The 20,971-nt window shown below is 45.2% G+C and overlaps 2 protein-coding genes across 6 annotated transcripts in view; one reads left to right on the top strand and one right to left on the bottom strand.

Annotated features, from left to right (window-relative positions):
• ccdc135 (coiled-coil domain containing 135) overlaps positions 1-9,509 on the bottom strand; it is a 72,943-nt gene extending 63,434 nt beyond the window's left edge. Inside the window, exons 1-2 of the mRNA XM_048537757.2 lie at positions 9,424-9,509; positions 126-250 (exon numbers count right to left, since the gene is read on the bottom strand). Of these exons, the coding sequence (XP_048393714.2) occupies positions 126-232 (107 nt within the window). The 5' untranslated portion in view covers positions 233-250; positions 9,424-9,509. The remainder of the gene's footprint in view (positions 1-125; positions 251-9,423) is intronic.
• Positions 9,510-20,588: 11,079 nt separating this feature from the next.
• Positions 20,589-20,971, top strand: part of mta1 (metastasis associated 1) — a 128,488-nt gene continuing 128,105 nt past the window's right edge. For 4 of the 5 annotated variants that reach the window (XM_048537725.2, XM_048537728.2, XM_048537726.2 and 1 more), the window contains exon 1: positions 20,589-20,862. In XM_048537725.2, the coding sequence (XP_048393682.1) occupies positions 20,835-20,862 (28 nt within the window). In that variant the 5' untranslated portion in view covers positions 20,589-20,834. The remainder of the gene's footprint in view (positions 20,863-20,971) is intronic. The other variant, XM_059649307.1, reaches the window with a different exon arrangement.

The raw sequence follows: 20,971 nt of genomic DNA, 5'->3' as shown, positions 1-20,971 counted from the left end.
TTTTATATTGTTTATTTCTTTTTTCCATTACAAAGTTCCCATGTTGCCTTTGGATTTTTATTTTGGTATAATGTATTCCAAAATATGCAAGCAAAATTGGGAAAACAGGAATAAACCTTACTTACAGTTGATCTACTTTAGGAGCAGATATGATCATTTTTGCTTTCTTAGATGCTTTATCATCTTCATCCCGGAACACATCATCTTCATCTGATTCCTCCAGAAGATGCATTGTAGCCTAGAGAGGGAGCTAAAAAAAAAGCCATTTCAGAGGACTACGGTCTAATTGTCACAATTTTATAGTTGCTGTTGAAGATTTCCTCTATATACCAAATGAGTAGAATTAATAGGTTCAAGAACAGCTTCTTCCCCACTGTGATTAGACTTCAGGATGGACATTTCAAATTTTAAAGTTAATGTTGATCTCGCTCATTGTGTACCTTCTCTGTAGCCATTATATTGCATTCCTTACTGTCACCTACCCTAACACACTTTGTATGGTATGATCCACCTGTACTGCACGCAAAACAAAATGTTTCACTGTACCTAAGTACATGTGACAATAATAAATCAAATCATACCAATTATGAAATTATATCAAATGCATGGGAGAAATCCATCTACACTCAAAGATGAGTGTTTAACACACCCCTATTTCCATTACCTCCTCCACATGTATAACCTTACAAGAACACACTGCTCCTCCACTTCCATGCAATCATATGTCAGTGATTTTCATCACTCTACCTTTGGTAGCTGTGCCTTCAAGCTGGTTCTTTAGAACATCAGAAATTGGTGCTGAAGTACACCATTTGGCCCATCATGCCTAGTCCACTATTCAATAAGATCATGAATGATCTGATTTGTGGCCTTAACTCTACTTTCCTGTCATAACCCTTTCATATGTGTGAAGGTGCCGGAGTTGGACTGGGGTTGGCAAGGTCGGAAATCACGCGACATCAGGTTATAGTCCAACAAGCTTATTTGAAAACACATACTTTCGGACTCTCGCTCCTTCTTCAGGTATCAGTGGGAGAGGTAGCATCAGACAATGAATTTATAAACAAAAGATCATAGAATTGATGCAATGTTGAACAAGCCTAAGATGCCTGTTAAATCTGTAAAACAGTTACAAAGGATTAATATGCAAATTCCTGAATTTCTTTCAAGTCAGTGCCCTGAGATAATTGAAGATTTATCAATTTTGTCAGTATACCAGAGATGACATCCCAGGTCAGACAATGCATTTTAGGTATGAGGCCTTGCTTAGAATCTGGCTATGTATCGACTTGGAGTCAGGCTGGTTTTATTTCCAAAGTATGAATTTATAAAATGCCACACTGTCGACAAATTGTGTGCTTTTAAAATAAAATAAAATGTAGCTACAATTACAAATCTGCAAATGCAAATTCACCTCATAGATTTGTGTGTGTGTGCACTTGCGTATGAGGGGGGGAGACAGCAACAGTGCGTGAGTGTGTGTGCATGCATGTGTGAAAGTGTGTGTGTTATGAGAGAAGGTCTGTGTGTGACTGTGTGTGTTATGAGCGTGCGTGTGTGTTTGTGTATGTGTGTTTATAGTGTGGTGGGGTCACCTGTAATGCAATATGAACCCAAAATCCCAGTTGAGGCCGTCCTCATGGGTACATTCCTTGGCTATCAGCCTCTGCTCGTGACTCTGCATTGTTGTGTATCCTGTAGTCCGCTTTGGAGGACATGTACCCAAAGGTCCGAGGCCAAATTTCCTTGACTGATGAGATCCTTCATGGGAATAAACGTTCCTGTGTGTCGATTGTGTGCAATGTCCATTCATCCATTATCATAGGATCTGCATGGTTTTGCCAATGTACCGTGCCTGAAACAACTACATAGTGATATGAACAAGTTTCTTCCAAATATCAGACTTACCATGGGCTACTCTTTCAAATCAGTCTCCTTCCTGGACACACACATCTCCATCAAGGACAGACACTTCAACACCTCACTTTACTGGAAGCCCACAGATAACCTCACAACACTGACTTCTCTAGCTCCCACCCTAAACATTACTAAAAAATGTCATTCCCTACAGACAAGCCCTACACATACACAAGATCTGTCCAGATGAGGAGGAGCGCAATGGACACTTGAAGGTGCTGAAGGACGCCGTCATAAAATGGGATACAATGCTCAACTCATCGATCACTAGTTCCCACATGCCACAACAAAAAACTGTAATGACTTCCTCAGAAGACAGAAGTACCCTTCGTTGTCCAGTTCTTCCTGGGAGCAGAGAAATTATGCCACGTTCTTTGCAGACTCATCATCGATGACAATGAGCACCTCACCAAGAACTTCCCTACGCCTCCACTTCTTGCCTTCAAACAACCACCAAACCTTAAACAGACCATTATTGTCCTGAAGGCTGGGTAGTTTGCTGCAAACATCGAACACAACACCATACAACTGCATCAAGGCAGCTTCTGCAAGATAATAAAACATGAGGCGGGATGAACACAGCAGGCCAAGCAGCATCTCAGGAGCACAAAAGCTGACGTTTCAGGCCTAGACCCTTCATCAGAGAGGGGGATGGGGAGAGGGAACTGGAATAAATAGGGAGAGAGGGGGAGGCGGACCGAAGATGGAGAGTAAAGAAGATAGGTGGAGAGAGTATAGGTGGGGAGGTAAGGAGGGGATAGGTCAGTCCAGGGAAGACGGACAGGTCAAGGAGGTGGGATGAGGTTAGTAGGTAGATGGGGGTGTGGCTTGGGGTGGGAGGAAGGGATGGGTGAGAGGAAGAACCGGTTAGGGAGGCAGAGACAGGTTGGACTGGTTTTGGGATGCAGTGGGTGGGGGGGAAGAGCTGGGCTGGTTGTGTGGTGCAGTGGGGGGAGGGGACGAACTGGGCTGGTTTAGGGATGCAGTAGGGGAAGGGGAGATTTTGAAACTGGTGAAGTCCACATTGATACCATTAGGCTGCAGGGTTCCCAGGCGGAATATGAGTTGCTGTTCCTGCAACCTTCGGGTGGCATCATTGTGGCAGTGCAGGAGGCCCATGACGGACATGTCATCTAGAGAATGGGAGGGGGAGTGGAAATGGTTTGCGACTGGGAGGTGCAGTTGTTTGTTGCGAACTGAGTGGAGGTGTTCTGCAAAGTGGTGTCCAAGCTTCCGCTTGGTTTCCCCAATGTAGAGGAAGCCACACCGGGTACAGTGGATGCAGTATACCACATTGGCAGATGTGCAGGTGAACCTCTGCTTAATGTGGAATGTCATCTTGGGGCCTGGGATAGGGGTGAGGGAGGAGGTGTGGGGGCAAGTGTAGCATTTCCTGCGGTTGCAGGGGAAGGTGCCGGGTGTGGTGGGGTTGGAGGGCAGTGTGGAGCGAACAAGGGAGTCACGGAGAGAGTGGTCTCTCCGGAAAGCAGACAGGGGTGGGGATGGAAAAATGTCTTGGGTGGTGGGGTCGGATTGTAAATGGCGGAAGTGTCGGAGGATGATGCGTTGTATCCGGAGGTTGGTAGGGTGGTGTGTGAGAACGAGGGGGATCCTCTTTGGGCGGTTGTTGGGGGGGGGGCGGCGGGGTGTGAGGGATGTGTTGCGGGAAATACGGGAGATGCGGTCAAGGGCATTCTCGATCACTGTGGGGGGAAAGTTGCGGTCCTTGAAGAACTTGGACATCTGGGATGTGCAGGAGTGGAATGTCTTATCGTGGGAGCAGATGCGGCAGAGGCGGAGGAATTGGGAATAGGGGATGGAATTTTTGCAGGATGTTGGGTGGGAGGAGGTGTATTCTAGGTAGCTGTGGGAGTCGGTGGGCTTGAAATGGACATCAGTTACAAGCTGGTTGCCTGAGATGGAGACTGAGAGGTCCAGGAAGGTGAGGGATGTGCTGGAGATGGCCCAGGTGAACTGAAGGTTGGGGTGGAAGGTGTTGGTGAAGTGGATGAACTGTTCGAGCTCCTCTGGGGAGCAAGAGGCGGCGCCGATACAGTCATCAATGTACCGGAGGAAGAGGTGGGGTTTGGGGCCTGTGTAGGTGCGGAAAAGGGACTGTTCCACGTTACCTACAAAGAGGCAGGCATAGCTGGGGCCCATGCGGGTGCCCATGGCCACCCCCTTAGTCTGTAGGAAGTGGGAGGAGTCAAAAGAGAAGTTGTTGAGGGTGAGGACGAGTTCAGATCATTGACATGGATATTATTATCCTGAATGGGAGCACCAATCACCACGTACATGGTGGGTGCTCATGTGGCTCAGTCAACGTTGTCTATCTCATGCGCTGCAGGCAAGGATGCCTCAAGGTATCGTATATTGGCAAGACTATGCAGATGCTATGACGACGGATGAATGGATATTGTGTAACGATTGCTAGATTGTTCTGTCTCAGTGGGGGAAGCACGTCAGCAGTCAAAGACAGTTGGCTTTGGATCTTTGTCCTCCCAGGCGGACTACAGGATACACGACAATGCAGGGTTGCTAAGCAGAGTCTGATAGCCAAGTTCAGTACCCATGAGGATGACCTTAACCAGGTTCTCGGTTTCATATCTCATTACAGGTGACCCATCACACTATATACTCTCACACACACACACACACACACACACACACACACACACACACACACACACACACACACACACGCTCTCTCTCTCAAGCATGCACACACAAGCTCACACACTCTCTCAAGCATGTATGCACATGCAATCACATATAAATCTATGGGGTGAATTTGCATTTGCAGATTGGTAGCGGTAGATACACTCTATTTTGTTCAAACAGCGCTTAATTTGTAGACTGTCAGACTCCAAGTTGATATACCGCCAGATTCTAAACAAGGCCTGACGCCGAAAGTGCCTTGTCAGGCCTGGATTGTCACTTCTGGTACACTGAGGGAACTCATAAAACCTTTAGTTATCGCGGAGCAGTGACTTGAAAGAAATTCAGGAATTTGCGTATTAATCCTTTGTAACCGATTAAAGATTAAACAACCATCTTCAGTTTGTTTAACACCACATCAGTTATATAACCGTTTGATCTTTTGCTTATAAATTCTGTGTCTGATGTTACCTCTCTCACTGACACCTGAATAAGGAGTAAGACTCCAAAAGCTCGTGTTTTCAAATAAACCTGTTGGTCTATAACCTGATGATCCTGTGTGATTCATATATAGGGCCATACAGATCCCCCTGCACTACAGCATACTGCAATTCTGTCACTGCTTAAATAATACTCCACTTTCCAAATCTTCCTACCAAAATGTAAAACCTCACATTTTCCTGCATAATGCTCCATCTGCCATTCTTTTGCCCAAAATCCTTTTATAAACTACATGGTCTGCTTTTGTCCTCAGAGACAAGAGGCATGAGGCAAGTTCAGTTTCGAGAAGGAAACCCAGTCTTTGCCAACATGTTGGAAAACATGGGTCTATGGCCTATTAAGATGTATCTGAGTAGGGAATGAAGGTGGGTGGTTTCCCGAGGTATGACCCTTACCAAACGTATCACACTGGGCTTTCCGATAAAATTATTGATGAATCGTGAGCCTCAATAAGGCTCAAAATGTATTTTGAAATGCAAATGTATTTTGCCTACACTCTCAATGATAGAAAACTTTACCCCACCCACCCTCCAACTTACCCTAGCCTTCACCTAAACTCAACTCCCCTACCCCATCTCTCTCCACCACCCCTCTGCAGGAAGTCAGTATTACTTACAACTCAGCTTCTATTCTCTTAACTTCCAACAGCTGATAATGGGAGGGTTATGTAGAGAGCTTTTGAATGTTCACACTGTGGCATCAACTGCCAAACTCCTTCTCACAGAAAACACAATCCAAAACTATGGCTTCTCCCTGTCAGAAATCCTGTCTCCCCATAGTTACCATTCAATATCTGACTTCTGCAGGAATGTAAGACTTCTCCTGGATGTGCTGGAATCAATTCCCAGGTACTGACCTCATTAATGGCCAACATCTGCCTTTTTAAAATACTACTTTGCCCTGGTATGAAGCATCAGTAGAACCTGTTGATCAATTCACATTCAGGTCTGGCCTCACAAAGAAACCATTGTTTGTTTCTTCATTTTTTTTTTAAAACACTTGCAGTTGCCCAGCCCGCAGATCATTTTCAGCTCATAGTTCTCAGTTCATAGCTCCAAACCAAAATTGATAAAAGAATAAAGTAAAAATGATGAAAAATAAGCAAGTATTCTAACACGGCCATTACATTCTTAATAGTGGATTCCAGAATTTTCCCAGTGAGGGATACTTAGTCTGACTAATTGAGACATAAAAAACAAGAGCCATTCGGCCCTTTGAGCCTGCTCCACCATTCAATATGTTCATGTTGTTTATCCAACTCTGTACTCAGGCCCCGCTTTGTCCCCATAACATTTGAACCCCTCAGCTTGAAAAATTGTCGAACTCCTATTTGAAATCATTCAGCATGTTGGCTTCAATGTCTTTATGTTGTAAAGATTTCCACAGGCTCACTAGTGAAGGAATTTCTCCTAATCTCATTCCTAAATGGCCAATCCCATATCCTTAGACTGTGTCCCTGGTTTTGGACGACCTGATAATCAGGAACATCCCTCCTGCACTTATCCTGCCCAGTCCTGTTAGTATTTTATAGGTTTTTATGAGATTCTATGTGATCTTTAATTTTCTACTTTCTACCTCACTGGTCTCTTGACTGGAGATTTTACATTCGGGTTTTACAATCAGCTAGGACCGCTTCAAGAATCCAGGAATTTTTAGGAAACTTTCAACAAATGCATCCATTATCTCTGAAGCTGCTTCGTTTTAGACCCTCTGACACAGGCGATCAAATCCAGTGAACCTATAAGACTTCAGTCCCATTTGATTTCGTCATAATTTTTCTCTGTTGATTATGATTTTTAAAAGTTTCTCCCCCCATGGGTCTCCTGCCTGTCTGTTTGTCTCAGGATGTGATTTATGACTTCAAGGCCATTATGCACATGGTCGGTCTGGAGCTGTCCTGCACGATTATTTGCTCCAGACACGGCGGGTAAGGGAAAAATGATGGCCCAAGGGAAAAATGAGACCACTCTTTGCAGACAGGGACCTGAAGGGCCTGGTTGACTGGGTTAACAGAAGAAGACTGTCCTCTTCCCCCAAGGACCAGAGGAGGCCATGACACCAGCTTGGTAGATGTTGGCCATTAATGAGGTCAGTACCTGGGAATTGATTCCAGCAAGTCTGGGAGAATCCTTACACTCCAGCAGATGGTAAATATTGAATGGTTAAAGGGTGCCACCTGGGTCAGTGTGGCCTCCCAGGTCAGGAGAAACACCCAGCATAAGTTACCTCAAAGAGTGGTTCTGATTCAAGTCAGCCAGCGGGTCCCAGTACAGTAAGACAAGGGCATCACCTAATCTGAGTCCAGGGGCTTGATCACAGTCAGCTGCCTGCTTGGGGCAGACATAGTCAAGGGTCCATTTCACTGAAGTCTGGGGAGAAAGCCACATTCAGTCCTGCAGATCCCATAGAAATAGTAAGGAGTTTCACAATTGGTTAATGGGGGGGGGGGGGGGGGTAGGGGGGTGGTGGGCTGCACACAGATCATTAAAGGGTCCGGTCAGTCATCAGTTGGGCTGCCCTTTAAAGTCAATCAGCTGGTAGACCATGATCAGTACTGAGGATTAACAGAATGAAAGTCAACAGAGCACGGTGGTTTTATCAGGGAAGACTGTGCTAGGGAAGTTGAGGAACTCAATGCTGGGGATCATAGGAGGAAAGTGACATGGAGGTTCGGCTGCACCCTTTGATTACCAGGCTGAGCCTAAGACTCACTGTGCCAAGTATGACCTGTATTGAGTCCAATATTCAACTGACCCCTCGATGCGAAGTGCAAACAGAATATTGGTGCAACCACATCCAGAGTAGAGTCAGAGGTTTTACTCTGTCTCCACACATGGGTTCCATTTGTGAATAACCTGAGGCCTTTCAAGGTATAACTGCACTGATGGGGCAATTAGTGCAGGTTGATGTTATCTATGATCATAATGTCATGCACGTGAAATGCATCCTGTGCAACAGTATGGGGTACAAGTGCTGGTCACAAGCAATCTTGACCATGTCATTTGTTGTTGTAGATTGAAGATAGTCATCTTTGTGAAGCAGAAGTAATCACAGGTGACCTTCAGCACAGAATACTGCTAAATGGCAAAGGCTGCACAAGGGCATGAAACTGATTCTCTATCACCTTGACCCGCAGGTATTCGTTGATGTGATCTTATATGCAATGGCGCCTTTCTTAGGAGAAGTGGGGTTGGGAGGACAACTTCTCAATAGTCATGCAGCACGTACAATCTCCTGTATTCTGTTTATGTCATTACTGGAGGTGCATTACTGAAATAAGCCAAAGGGTCATGGAGAGGCATTCCTTGGCCTTCTTTGTTGGAGTGCTCCATGACTCACTGTATGGAGGACTGTGCCAAATGGTCATTTGTGACGGATATGAAGGCTGATTGCTCTTATCATGAAAAGCCTATTCTGTTTCTTATGTTCCTGGCATAGATGCTTTGAAATGTGATTGATGAATCCAGTCACACCAGGATTATTGCCACTACTGTTGCACTATAACAAAGGTGAGGAGTAAGGTTGAGAAGGTGGGATTTTCATGTTAATTTCATCCGGTGTGAGACCTGAAGGAGTGCATGGTATCCTGTCCTGATGGTTTTCAAGGTGATAGTTGCATTGAACTTTTATGCGAATGACTCCTTTCAAGGAACCACTGAGGACCTGCCAGAAATCTCTCAATCCTTGACTCACAAATGCAATTTGTCACCTATGCAACTTCTGTCAGATCACACCACTTCCTCTCGTTTCCCTGTGATGAGGTCAGTGGCCCAGGCACTAAGCTGTGGCAATATCAGCGGCTTCCTCTTGGTGCAGGGCATTTCAGAGATTTGAGCAGATAAGCTAATTTGACACTCCAGGCTCAGTCAAGAGCAAGAGGTGCTGTTCTCGGGATGAGATGCTAAACCGAAGCCTTCTCCAGAGGGTGCAAAAGACCGCCTGGTATCATTCTCCCCCTGGAAGAAGAGCCAGATTGTTTTCTAGGGGTCCCGCTGGGAGCTGGTGCCACCCTCAAACCCCATAAATTAAGGTGAGTAATTATCAATTCAAAAATAATCCTTTTCAAAAATGCAGGTGCACATAGCTTCTCTTATCTCTCTCATTTATTCCTGAAACAGCGGCAAAAATGAACCACTTCCTCCCTATTTGTAGAAACTTGTTCTTTATATTGTCAAGATCAAACTCTGTGCAACTACACACTCTCAGCACTTTTAGACTGAGCTACCTTCCTAGGTTACAAGTAAAAAGAACAACTAGTTTGTTCATGCACCAAATTAAAAATTGTGTGAAGAAGTACACAGAATAAATACATAATAAATTGAAATAATGTTAATGATGATCCTTTACCTTTGTGCTTCTCAAACAGTCTAAACTGTCGCTTTTTCTGAGGCTTTTCCTTGAAGGTGCAAGTGCCTCAGGCCTGTGATGTTGATTGGAAACCAGTTTAATTAGCAACCAGTGCTTAGCAACCAGTCCCTAGCAACAACCATGGCAACAGGCAGGACACTCTGGGCATTGTAGTCTTTTCCGGTCAAAACTGAGACCACTATCAAGACAGCAGGCCAGAGATTACAACAATAGCAACCACATAGATTCATATAACACCTTTAATATGAAACATCACAAAACACATCAGGGTAGGGGGGACTGTGAGATAAATCATGACAACGAGAACCACATAATATATCAAGTTAGGAGACCAAAGGCTTTGTCAACAAGGTAGGTTTTAATGAATGAGTGGATGGATTTAGGATGGATATTCCAGAGCTCGGGGCCAAGTTAACTGCAGGAATAATTGATTAAAATTATGGCTTCGCAAGAGGTCTGAAATAAAGAGGTGCGGATATCTTGCTGTGGGTTGTGTGGACAGAGCAGATTATGGAGACAAGGAACAGCAAGGGTATGATAAATTTGAAAACATGGAAGTGAAATTTAAAGTCAAGATGTGACTTGAGCGGGTGCTACTGTAGGTCACTAAATGCAAGGGATGAGGGGGAAGGGGTTTTGATATGGGAATAGGGGAAATAGAATTTGGATGAGCTCAAGTTTACAAATGGTCGAGACTAGCCAGGAAAAAGGACACGTGGTAACAGATTTTAAAATTGTTTTCATAAATTGCTGGTGGTAGCTTTTGGGTGACAGACAGTGCATGTTTGGTGGCTTCCTGCTCAGGCCAATTAGGCCTCACAGATTGTTCACTTTAAGAGATGATCTTGACCACAACTTGATTTTTCCTACGGTGAGATGACAGAGGTGGGGTGTTGATGCCGCCCTCAAAACCCTACCAATGCAAAAATAATTATTTTCAACAACATATGTGCACGTAGCTTCCCTTATCTTTATCATTTTATCTCCCAAGACACATTGGGGCACAAACTTCCCTAGCGCTGAACAACAGGGGTGTTCCTCAAACTCGGAAAAATCATGAAAAATTGATAGGGAGGAGCTTCTGGATATCAAAAGCAAAGAAAGTCCCAATTTCCAAAGAAGTGTTGGCTAGCAGGATAAGATTACTGAGACCAACAAGATGAGAGGTTAGATTAATAAATCTAAGGAGCAACTCGTCAGATTTTTAATTAGTACTTGATTGAAGGATTATGGAAAGTGAACAGGAAAGTGGAGTTGAGGGATAGTTGAGATCAGGCATGATTGTACTGAATGGCAATGCAAGTCTGAGGAGCTGAGTTTACTACTTCTGCTCCTGGAAACTCCTGCTCCTAGATTTTTTTCACACCAGTATGCAGAGAGGTCTTTCATTGTTATTTCATTTTGCTTAATGTATATGACAATTTTCACTCTCCCATCTGCCAGACAGACAAAGTCAATTCACATAGCAGTTAACTGTGAAAGGCTTAGAGGGGATAGAATTCTTAAAATGTGTCTGGCAGATTACTTAAGCTAGCATTTTGCAAGTCTGATTCAGAAGGATGGCGATGGATTTACTTTGAAGGAACGAAGCTGAGCAAGTGGAAGGTATGTCAATGATGAAGCATTTTGGTGATAGTAACCATAATTCCAGGTAATTACAAATAAAGACAAAGATGAACTGGAACTAAAGGTTCTGAAATGGGGAAGGCTGATTTTAATAAGACAGGATCTGGCCAAAGTGAACTGAGAGCAGCTACTTGCAAGAAAATAGCGGGAGACATTTAAAATGGTAAACATGAAAGCACAAGGCTAACATATTCCCATGAGGTGAAGGGTGGAAACTACAAGCCCAGAGTAACCTGATGTGTAGAGTTGGATGAGGGGAGACAAACAAGAAGGTTATGGCAGATACCAAAGGCTGAAAACAATGTGTGACCTGGAAGAGTATTGAGAGGGAGTTACTGAAAGAATAATAGAACGAGGAAGGAGTATGAGAAGGCACTGGCGGGTAGCATTAAGGAAATCCAAAGGTGTTTTTTTGAGTATTTTAGGGGGAAGAAACTAACAAGAGAAAGAGTAGGGCCAATTAGGCACCAAAGTGGCAATCTACATGTGGAGCCGGAAGACATAACTGAGGATTTAGAAGATTACTTTGAATCTCGATTCACTATAGAGAATGACGAGGTAAGCATAGAAATCAGGGAGGGCGACAGTGATATGTGAACAAATTGACACTGAGAAAGAGGTATTAGCAGTTTTTGTGGTCTTGAAAGTAGATAAATCCCCAAGCACAGATGAAATGAATATCAGGTTGCCATGGGACACAAAGGAGGACATTACAATGTGCCCTGACATTAATTTTCGAATCTTCTCTGGCCACAGCAGAGATTCCAGAGTACTGGAGGACTGTTAATGTAATACCATTATTCAAGAAGGGTAGTAGGGATAAACAAGCTACAGGCCAGAGTCTAAGATCAGTGGTGGGAAACTATTGGAAAAGTTTCTGAGGAACAGAAATAATCTCTACTTGGGGAGATAAGGATTAATCAAGGCTCATGAGCATGGCTTTGTCAGGGGAGATCATATTTGACTGCATTTTTTTGAGGAGGTTACTAAGTGTTGGATGAAGGTACAGCTGTTGATGTTGTCTACATGGACTGCAGGTGGGCCCTTGATAAGTTCTTGCATGGCAGACTGGTAAAGAAATTTAAAAGCAAACATCCTACAAGGCAATTTCACAAATTGGATCCAAAATTTGCTACATGGCAGGAAGTAGAAAATGATGTTGAAGAGTGTTTTTGTAACTGGTAGCCTGTGTCCAATGACATACCACCGGGTTTGGTGCTGGATCCCTCGCTGTTTGTAGTGTACGTTAATGATCTAGACATGAATGCAGGTGGTTAATCAGTAAGTTTGCAGATAACACAAAAACTAGTGGTAGGATAAATAGCAAGGAGGAAAGCATTTAACAGGACAGATGGGGAGATCAGTGGCAAATCAAATTTAATCCTCCAAAGTGAAAAATGATGCATTTTGGGAGGACTACCTGGTAAGGAAGTACACAAAGAATAGTAGTATCCTAGGAAGTACAAAGTATCAGAGCATCCTTTGTGTGCATAAAAATAGATCCTTAAAGGAAGTAGGAAAAAAAATAAGATGGTTAAGAAGACATAAGAGATAATTACCTTTATTTGCAAAAGCATTGAATACAAGGGCAAGGAGTTTATTACGGAGATATATAAAACATTAGTTAGGCCACAGCTGGTGTACTATGTGCAGTTCTGGTTGCCATACTATAGGATGAATGTGGCTACACTTGAGAGGGTGCAGAGGAGATTCACCAGGATGTCACCTGGGCTGGACTAAATCAGCTAAGAAGAGAGATTAGATAGTCTGAGGTTGTTTTCCTTGAAGCAGAAAAAGCTGAGTGGGGACTTGACTGAAGTATACAAAGTTCTAGGGTACATAGATAAGGTGGACAGGAAGAAATCTTTCTCCTCAGTACAGGTATCAATAACCAAAGGGCACAATTTTGAGGTCAGGGCAGGAGGTTCAGATGGGACTTGAAGAAGGTTTCATTGTACATTGAGTAACTGACTGGCTGAACAAACTATTGTCTTGAGTGAGTGACTGAAAGCAAGGCTGATGCCTTTGTGCTGGAATGTTACATGTCATAACATCATGTAACTGTTTTGAAGATACATGCCTGTCTGATTTTCAATCTATTCCCAGAGACTTCTGCTTTCTCCCATTTCTGGTCTCTTGGGGATCCTTGTTTATAATAACTCATGTTTGCCAGCTGTGCCTTCAACTATCAGTAGTGGGTTCTATTTCTTCCCTGCAGTGCTCCATTTTTCCCATTGTCTTTAAAACACTTATTAAAATCTATCTCATTGAGCAAGATTTTGGTAATTTTTCCTACTATCTCCTTAGTGGCTCATTGTCGAATTTTGTTTGATTACATTTGTGTGAAGTGCTTTGGGATTGTTTAATGATAGTTGTGGTGCTAATGTAAATGTAAGCTGTTGTTTCAGCATCTCCCCAAATTCGACAGGTCGAAGGAGAATTGGTCAAGGTCCTCAGACTTCAGTCATGGACCTCCCCAATAGTCACAGTTTCCTTTTGAAGTCACTTTGCATCACTGTTTTTGTTTAGTTTGGCAGGCTTTAGTTCTGAAAACTGACTGTGACATTTAAGAGAAAAGGCACAAAGTATTATGTGATGCTATTGACTTCTTGAAAGGTTGACTGTAATTCCTAAACATAAATCCCAAGAAAGGGCATGTGATTCTAGTCTGGACTGAATGCAACGGTCTGCTGGTTAAAATGCCAATGCTTTGGGGGATTTCATTGTGAGTGAACTGGATTAGCATCAGTCAACTTAACATGTTTAGATCTTCCAAACTATGTTGGAATTCCTGTATTCAACTCAGTTCAGGAAAATAATGAACTACTTGCCTTCCTATGATATTCAAGCTCTTTGTTGAGAGTGTCTACATCAGAGTCAGATAATCGAGGCTTTCCCACAGGTTAATCAACCTGTTCCGAATTCTATTGTATATCTCTAGACCAAGCAAAACGTGAATCCAGGTCCTTCTGGTTCAGAGGCAGAGACACTACACTGCATCACAAGAGACCCTAAGTTCCACTGTCCATCACACAAACATTGATGATAAACTGTATGTTAATTAAAGACAGAATACCTCCATGCACTGTGAAACTTGGCCTAGATATACACCATGTCTAAATAGTGTATTGTGTAACTTTTCCATACTGCAGAAGCCTCACCATTTTAAGGACCTTGGGATTTGCAGCCTAAGAATTTAAGGAATCCAGAAGACAAATTCTAAATTAAAATTGACGGAATCAAATTTAGATTCCTCAACATTCATTCATTGGCTTTCTTTTACTGGCCTATTTATGCTTTAACCAGGATCAGATGAGGATGAGAAACATCAAGAACCTGGTGTTATGAAGTCTAGATATCTTTTCAAGACAATTATGTTTTAAAATGCCCCTTTAAATTTAAGGTGGCACAGAACATTTTGCAAATGGGGAGAAGAAAGGATTTGTGAGAAATGGCAAACACCTCCATGCAGAGACACACTAGTGTGAGTTGATCGCCAGAAGCTGAGAAACTCAGACAGAAGCCTACTGACAATTTCCACACCTTGACGAAGTATCACTCAGAAAAAGACAGCTGCTTTTTGAGAAGAAAAGACAAGGAAAATAATGCTGTAGTTGACATAAGAACTATTGTTGTCAAAAGTAGAGAAGCACTATTTGATGTTAACAACCACGTAGAATGCTTACAGATAACAAGGTGTAGAGCTGGATGTACACAGCAGGCCAGGTAGCATTAGAGGAGCAGGAAAGCTGACATTTCGGGTCTGGACCCTTTTTCAGAAGGAAGGCCTTCTGAACCTAGTTATCTCTACACATTGTTATCTTAGACTCTAGCATCGGCAGTTCCTACTATCTCAGAATGCTTACAGAATTTTGTTTTCTGTTTGAATGGAAAGGGACAGAACCAGTGGGACTTTTGAAAGTAGAACAGGGTGTTGCCAAGATGAGACTTGCTGGTGAAGATCTGATCTTGATATCTTAAGGTGAGCAGAACAATTCTCAAAGGACTGTTTTAATTTAAACGATCAAATTTCAAGACAGCAACTAAAACAACAGTATAAAGCAATAAGACAACACAGCTGCATCCCACGGAAACGCTGGTCTCTCAGTCATTCAAAGAGAATAACCTACAGTGGCGCAGCCTCTTTCTTGACTGAAGATTGAAAGCTTCTGCCCACTCCATACCCACCCTACCTCCCTAAAGCACCTTGGAATTGGTATGATTTGAAGCAGTCATCAACTCTTGTCATTGCTCTGATGGTAAGACATCTTTGTAATTCTAAGCATGGACAATTATGTAATTGATGAACTCACTAACGTTTGCACCATGTGTGTTACCATATGTTTTACTTGCTCTTCTAGTGAAAGCGTGTTGGGGATGATGATCACATGTTCTGCACATTGGGAAAGAGAAGAATGTTCCTTCCCTACCCATGCTTCCATTCCAGAGATTTGAATCCTTTTCATCACTGAGAAGAATATGCCTGTTGTCCTTGGAAGAGCATAGGCAGTTTGGTCAAGTTTGGCAGAGGAATATTGCCCTGGTGTCCAGAGTGAGAGCATTTTCACTGCTCATGGTGGCATACTCTTTGCCCATTTGCGATAAAACGTCACAAGGCACTCATTGCTTCCAAGGGGAAACTCAGGAAGTTGGCTAGCAAGTTAATTCTTAATGACAAATCCAGCTGTGAGAGTTGTTGCATTTTTCACAGAGTTTTCCTTTCATGAATGAAATGAAATCATGCGATTTTCCCCTTCAGAAGCAAGTACACCAATCTTAGTTTTCCTCAGCTTGCTGGGTCCCAGGGGATATTGAGGTTATGTCACTAGAGTTCATAATGTGACGTTTCAGGCATTAGCTCACAGAAGTGAGCTTATGTTTCAAGTACCAAACTTTAATACATTTCTCTGGGGAGGGGTTAGGATCAATGGTGCAGTGGTAGGAGCCATACCTCTGAGCCAGGAGGTCTGGGTTCAAGTCCCACCAGGTCCAAAGGTGGTCAAAACATCTACATGTGTATCTCTTGTGTGTTTTTACCGAAGAAGGTGACCCCTCTGGACACTGCTATCCTGCTCGGTGAGGTGAGGGACCTTTTTGAGTCGCCTCCCCAATAAAGAGTTTGCTGAGTGGATCCTAAATGGGAATGCACAGCCGTAGTTGCAGCTGCCAAAAGGAACCCCTACCTTCTCCAAGTGCAAGATTATTATAATGAGAGCAAAATATTGTAGATGGTGGAAATCTGAAATAAAGACAGAAAGTGTTGGAGAAACCCAGCAGATCTGGCAGCACCTGTGGTGACAGAATGGAATACCTGAAGTGGACACTGGTGAATAATCTATCCCCAGAAGTGGAAACAGTGAAACCAAGGAAAAGAGGGGAAAAATCAGAGATGGATTGAGTGCAAGTGAGAGAAGGATGGAATTGGATACAAAATTGATGAACTTTTCTAATGCTAGACAAGAGCAGGAAGCAGCACTGATGACATCCTCAACGTAGCAGTGAAAGAGTTAGGAGTCGGAGCCCGAGTAGAGCAACAAGAAGAAATGTTTCACATATTCCACAAGAGACAGTCATAACTGGGACCCATGCAGGTACCCAAAGCCACACCCTTGATTTGGGGATACCTGCTGAGTTTCTGTAGCATATTCTGTTTTTATTTACGCTGGAATATTGTGTTGCGTAGAAGCTTTACAACAAAACAATCTTGTTTCCGTCATCATCTGTTGGTCACGAAAGGGCTTGCAGGATGTATGCAAAAAGGAAGATGTCTTTTCATAAAAGATTTTAACATGGGGAAACTGTTGCACACCAACTTCCGTTGTATTTTGATAGAACGATGTCATGATTCAATAACAACAAAACAAAAATGATTACTGGGGAGGATTCATTCTGCTACAAACTTCATTTGTTAGAACAGCTGCCGAGATTTTCCAGATGGCACAACTTCTGCATCTGTTCTGCCGTTGAGGACTTGTTTGCCAGAGCTCCATCTGTTGAGTATTTCCAGGGTTTCTAAAAAACCTGCACAGTCACCAAGGTGGCTCTGTGCTTAAGATGTCCCACTGAGCTTCATCTTATTTTGATTTATGCTTTCTTCCTCATTACCCAGATTTCACCTTGAGGACGAAGTAGTGGATTTTGGAACCCACTTGCCATAAACCAGGGAGACAATCTGGCCTGAAGTTGGGCAAGACTTCACAAAGTTTTCCGCTGATGAACCATTGCAGCTTGCTACTGTCCATGCGACTACAAGCATACATGCTGCCACTGCTGGGAAAATTGAGATAAATTGTCAATCAGAATCATCGTATAGAAATCTGGAACAGGATTCCTGCAGTTCTTCTCCCCCCCCAATCCAGGGATGCAATTGAGGGTGGGGAAGAGGCATTGAGGAACCACTGCGCTAGACAAATGAAAGAAATCAGAGTACATTGATGTGCCACGTTGGTTACAACTCACTGGGGCTGCATGCTGGAAATCAAGCCCCACTATTTCCGGACTTATCACACAAGTTAAAGATTTTTAAAAGTATGCACAATCCCAAATTTACTGACTTTTATACCCCAGGCTGACGAAGCATCAAACAGGTTTCTGTACTCAACAAGAATCACTATTTATTACAGATAAGTAAGACTACAGCTACAGGTAAACAAATATGATATGCTGGCAAAATAACTGTGTTAGTTAAAATGCAAACCCACTTACAAACTCTGTCTCTACACACACATTCAGACAGATAGGAGAAAAAGCAGAAGTGGGTGGAGGGAAAGACCAGGCAGGCAGTTCAAGCAGTTCAATTGTCTCCATCCATAGGTTTCACAGAGGTCATAGAATCCGTACAGTGCAGAAAGATGCCATTCAGCCCATTGAGTCTGCACCGACCTTCCAAAGAAAATCCCACCCAGAGCCGCCCACACGCACACCTCATCCCTATAATCCCACATGGCTTTTCTTTCATCATCGTTAACCCACCAAACCTGCACATCCCTGGATACTACAGGGCAATTTTTTAGAATAGCCAATCCACCCAACCCGGACTGTGGGAGGAAACTGGAGCCCCTGGATGAAACTCATGCAGACATGGATAGATCTTGTAAACGGTCATAGTGTTATAGAGATGTACAGCACAGAAACAGACCCAACTCGTCCATGCTGACCAGATATCCTAAATTAATCTAGTGCCGTTTAGCAGCATTTGGCCCATATCCTTCTAAACCCTTCCTATTCATTTATCTGTCCAGGTGCTTTTTAAATGTTGTAATTGTACCAGCCTCCATCACTTCCTCTGGCAGCTCATTCCATACACGTATGACTGACTGTGTGAAAAAGTTGCCCCTTAGGTCCCTTTTAAATCTTTCTCCTCTCACCTTAAACCTATGCCCTTTAGTTTTGGACTCTGTGGAAAAGATCTGTGGTAGATAAGGAGGAGGTGAGAATAGATGGGCAACTGAAATGGAGGAGAGGGTTAGAGGAAGAAATTTAGATGGGGAGGGGATGTTGTTCTCAGGTGTGATGTAGTTGGAGGTACAGGATGGTGGACAGGGAGCAGTTGGTTGATGGAGGGGAAGATGGATGGTGTAGTTAGGATGAGTGTGGTGAGGGAGCAGGAGTTAGAGAGTTTGGAGAGGGGGAGATCAGGAGGGAATGTTGGTCGAGACAATAGGAAGGGAAGAGGAAAATAGGGAGGTTGGGGGAGGGAGAAATTAGGGTTTGAAGGAAAGGAGGGGGTAGATGTGGGAGAGAGTAGATGAATAAAGAAGTTAGGATGAGGTGCGATGGGACAGCAGGGATGGGAGTTGAGGGAGCAGGTAGATTGGAGGGGGAGGGAGACCAGGAGAGAATGTTGGTGGAGATGGAGAAGGAAATGGGGACGTTGGGGGAGGGAGAAATGAGGGGGAGGGGGAATTGAGGGGGCAGAGGAGGGAGAGATGAGGGAGACAGAATAGGGAAGGGGTGGGAATGTTGGATGGATATTGGGGAGACGGGAGGGATGTGTGGCGGGGGAGATGAGGGGTGGGAATGTGTGGAGGGGGGGCTGTTGAGGGGTAGGAATGTGTGTGCGGGGGCGGTGATGACGGGTGTGAATATGAGGGGGATGCGTGGCGGGGAGATGAGGGGTGGGAATATGAGGAAGATGTGGGGAGTGGGAATATGAGGGGGACGATGTGTGGGGGTCAGAATATGAGGAGGTTGTGTGGTGTGCTGAGGGGTAGGAATATGAGGGGGATGTTTGGGGGGGTGAAGAGGGGTGGAAATGTGTGTTGGGGGGGTGACGAGGGGAGGGAATGAGGGGAATGTGTGTTGGGGGGTTGATGAGGGGTGGGAATATGTGTGGGGGGGTGATGAGGGGTGGGAATGTGTGTGGGGGCTGATGGGGGTGGGAATGAGGGGGATGTGTGGGGGGGGGTGATGAAGGGTGGGAATGTGTGGGGGGGGGTGTGATGAGGGGTGGGAATGTGTGGGGGGAGGGTGATGAGGGGAGGGAATAAGGGGCAATGTGTGGGGGAGGGTGATGAGGGGTGGGAATGTGGGGAATGTGTGTGGGGGGGTGATGAGGGGTGGGAATGTGTTGGGGGGGTGATGAGAGGTGGGAATGAGCGGAATGTGTGGGGGGGGTGAAGAGGGGAGGGAATGAGGAGAATGTGTGGGGGGGTTATGAGGGGTGGGAATGTGTAGCGGGGGTGATGAGAGGTGGGAATGAGGGGAATGTGTGGGGGGGGTGATGAGGGGGAGGGAATGAGGGGAATGTGTGGGGGGGGTGATGAGGGGTGGGAATGTGGGGAAATGTGTGGGGGAGGGTGATGAGGGGTGGGAATGTGTTGGGGCGTGATGAGGGGTGGGAATAAGGGGCAATGTGTGGGGGAGGGTGATGACGGGTGGGAATGCGGGGAAAGTGTGTGGGGGGGGTGATGGGCGTGGGAATGAGGGGAATGTGTGGGGGGGTGATGAGGGGTGGGAATGTGTCGGGGGGTGATGAGGGGTGGGAATGTGGGGAATGAGGGGCAATGTGAGGGGGAGAGTGATGCGGGGTGGGAATGAAGGGAATGTGTTGGGGCTTGATGAGGGGTGGGAATGAGGGAGACGTGTGGGGTGGTGATGAGGGGTGGGAATGTGGGGAATGTGTCGGGGGGTGATGAGGGGTGGGAATGTGTTGCGGGGGTGATGAGAGGTGGGAATGAGGAGAATGTGTGGGGGGGGGTGATGAGGGGAGGGAATGTGGGGAATGTGTGGGGGGGGTGATGAGGGGTGCGAATGTGTGGGGGGTTGATGAGGGGTGGGAATGTGGGGGATGTGTGCGGGGGTGATGAGGGGAGGGAATGAGGGGCAATGTGTGGGGGTGGGTGATGAGTGGGAATGTGGGGGATGTGTGCGGGGGGGGGGTGATGTGGGGTGGGAATAAGGGGCAATGTGCGGGGGAGGGTGATGAGGGGTGGGAATGTGGGGCATGTGTGGGGGGTGTGATAAGGGGTGGGAATGAGGGGCATGTGGGGGGGGGGGTGATGAGGGGGAGGATCTTGAGGATCGACCCGGGGGAAAGCTTCACTTCCGAAGAATAGGTGACGTCGGGCTGTGAGAAGAGGAAGGTGAAGGAGAGAACGTGGAAGGAAAAACAAAAAAAGGACAGAGAAAGAGAGAGAGAAGGAGGCGGACAGCGGAGGGAGAGACAGAGAGGGAGGGTCGGCGATCACCGAGCTCCGGCCCCGGCTCCCATCAGCGGTGTATCCCGGGCCCGAGCAACGGGTCCGGCCTCCCCGGGCCCCGCCATGGCCGCCAACATGTACCGGGTAGGAGGTAGGTCCACCCCGCGGCCCCTTCACACACCCCAGCACCGTCCTACCCCCGATCACTACACATCCCCCTCCCCCCCCCCCGTCACTTCTCCCCCTCCCCCCCCCCGTCA

This window comes from Stegostoma tigrinum, chromosome 10 (assembly GCF_030684315.1).
Source record: "Stegostoma tigrinum isolate sSteTig4 chromosome 10, sSteTig4.hap1, whole genome shotgun sequence".
NCBI classification, from domain to species: Eukaryota; Metazoa; Chordata; class Chondrichthyes; order Orectolobiformes; family Stegostomatidae; genus Stegostoma; species Stegostoma tigrinum.
This window is presented reverse-complemented; position numbering and strand designations above follow the sequence as displayed.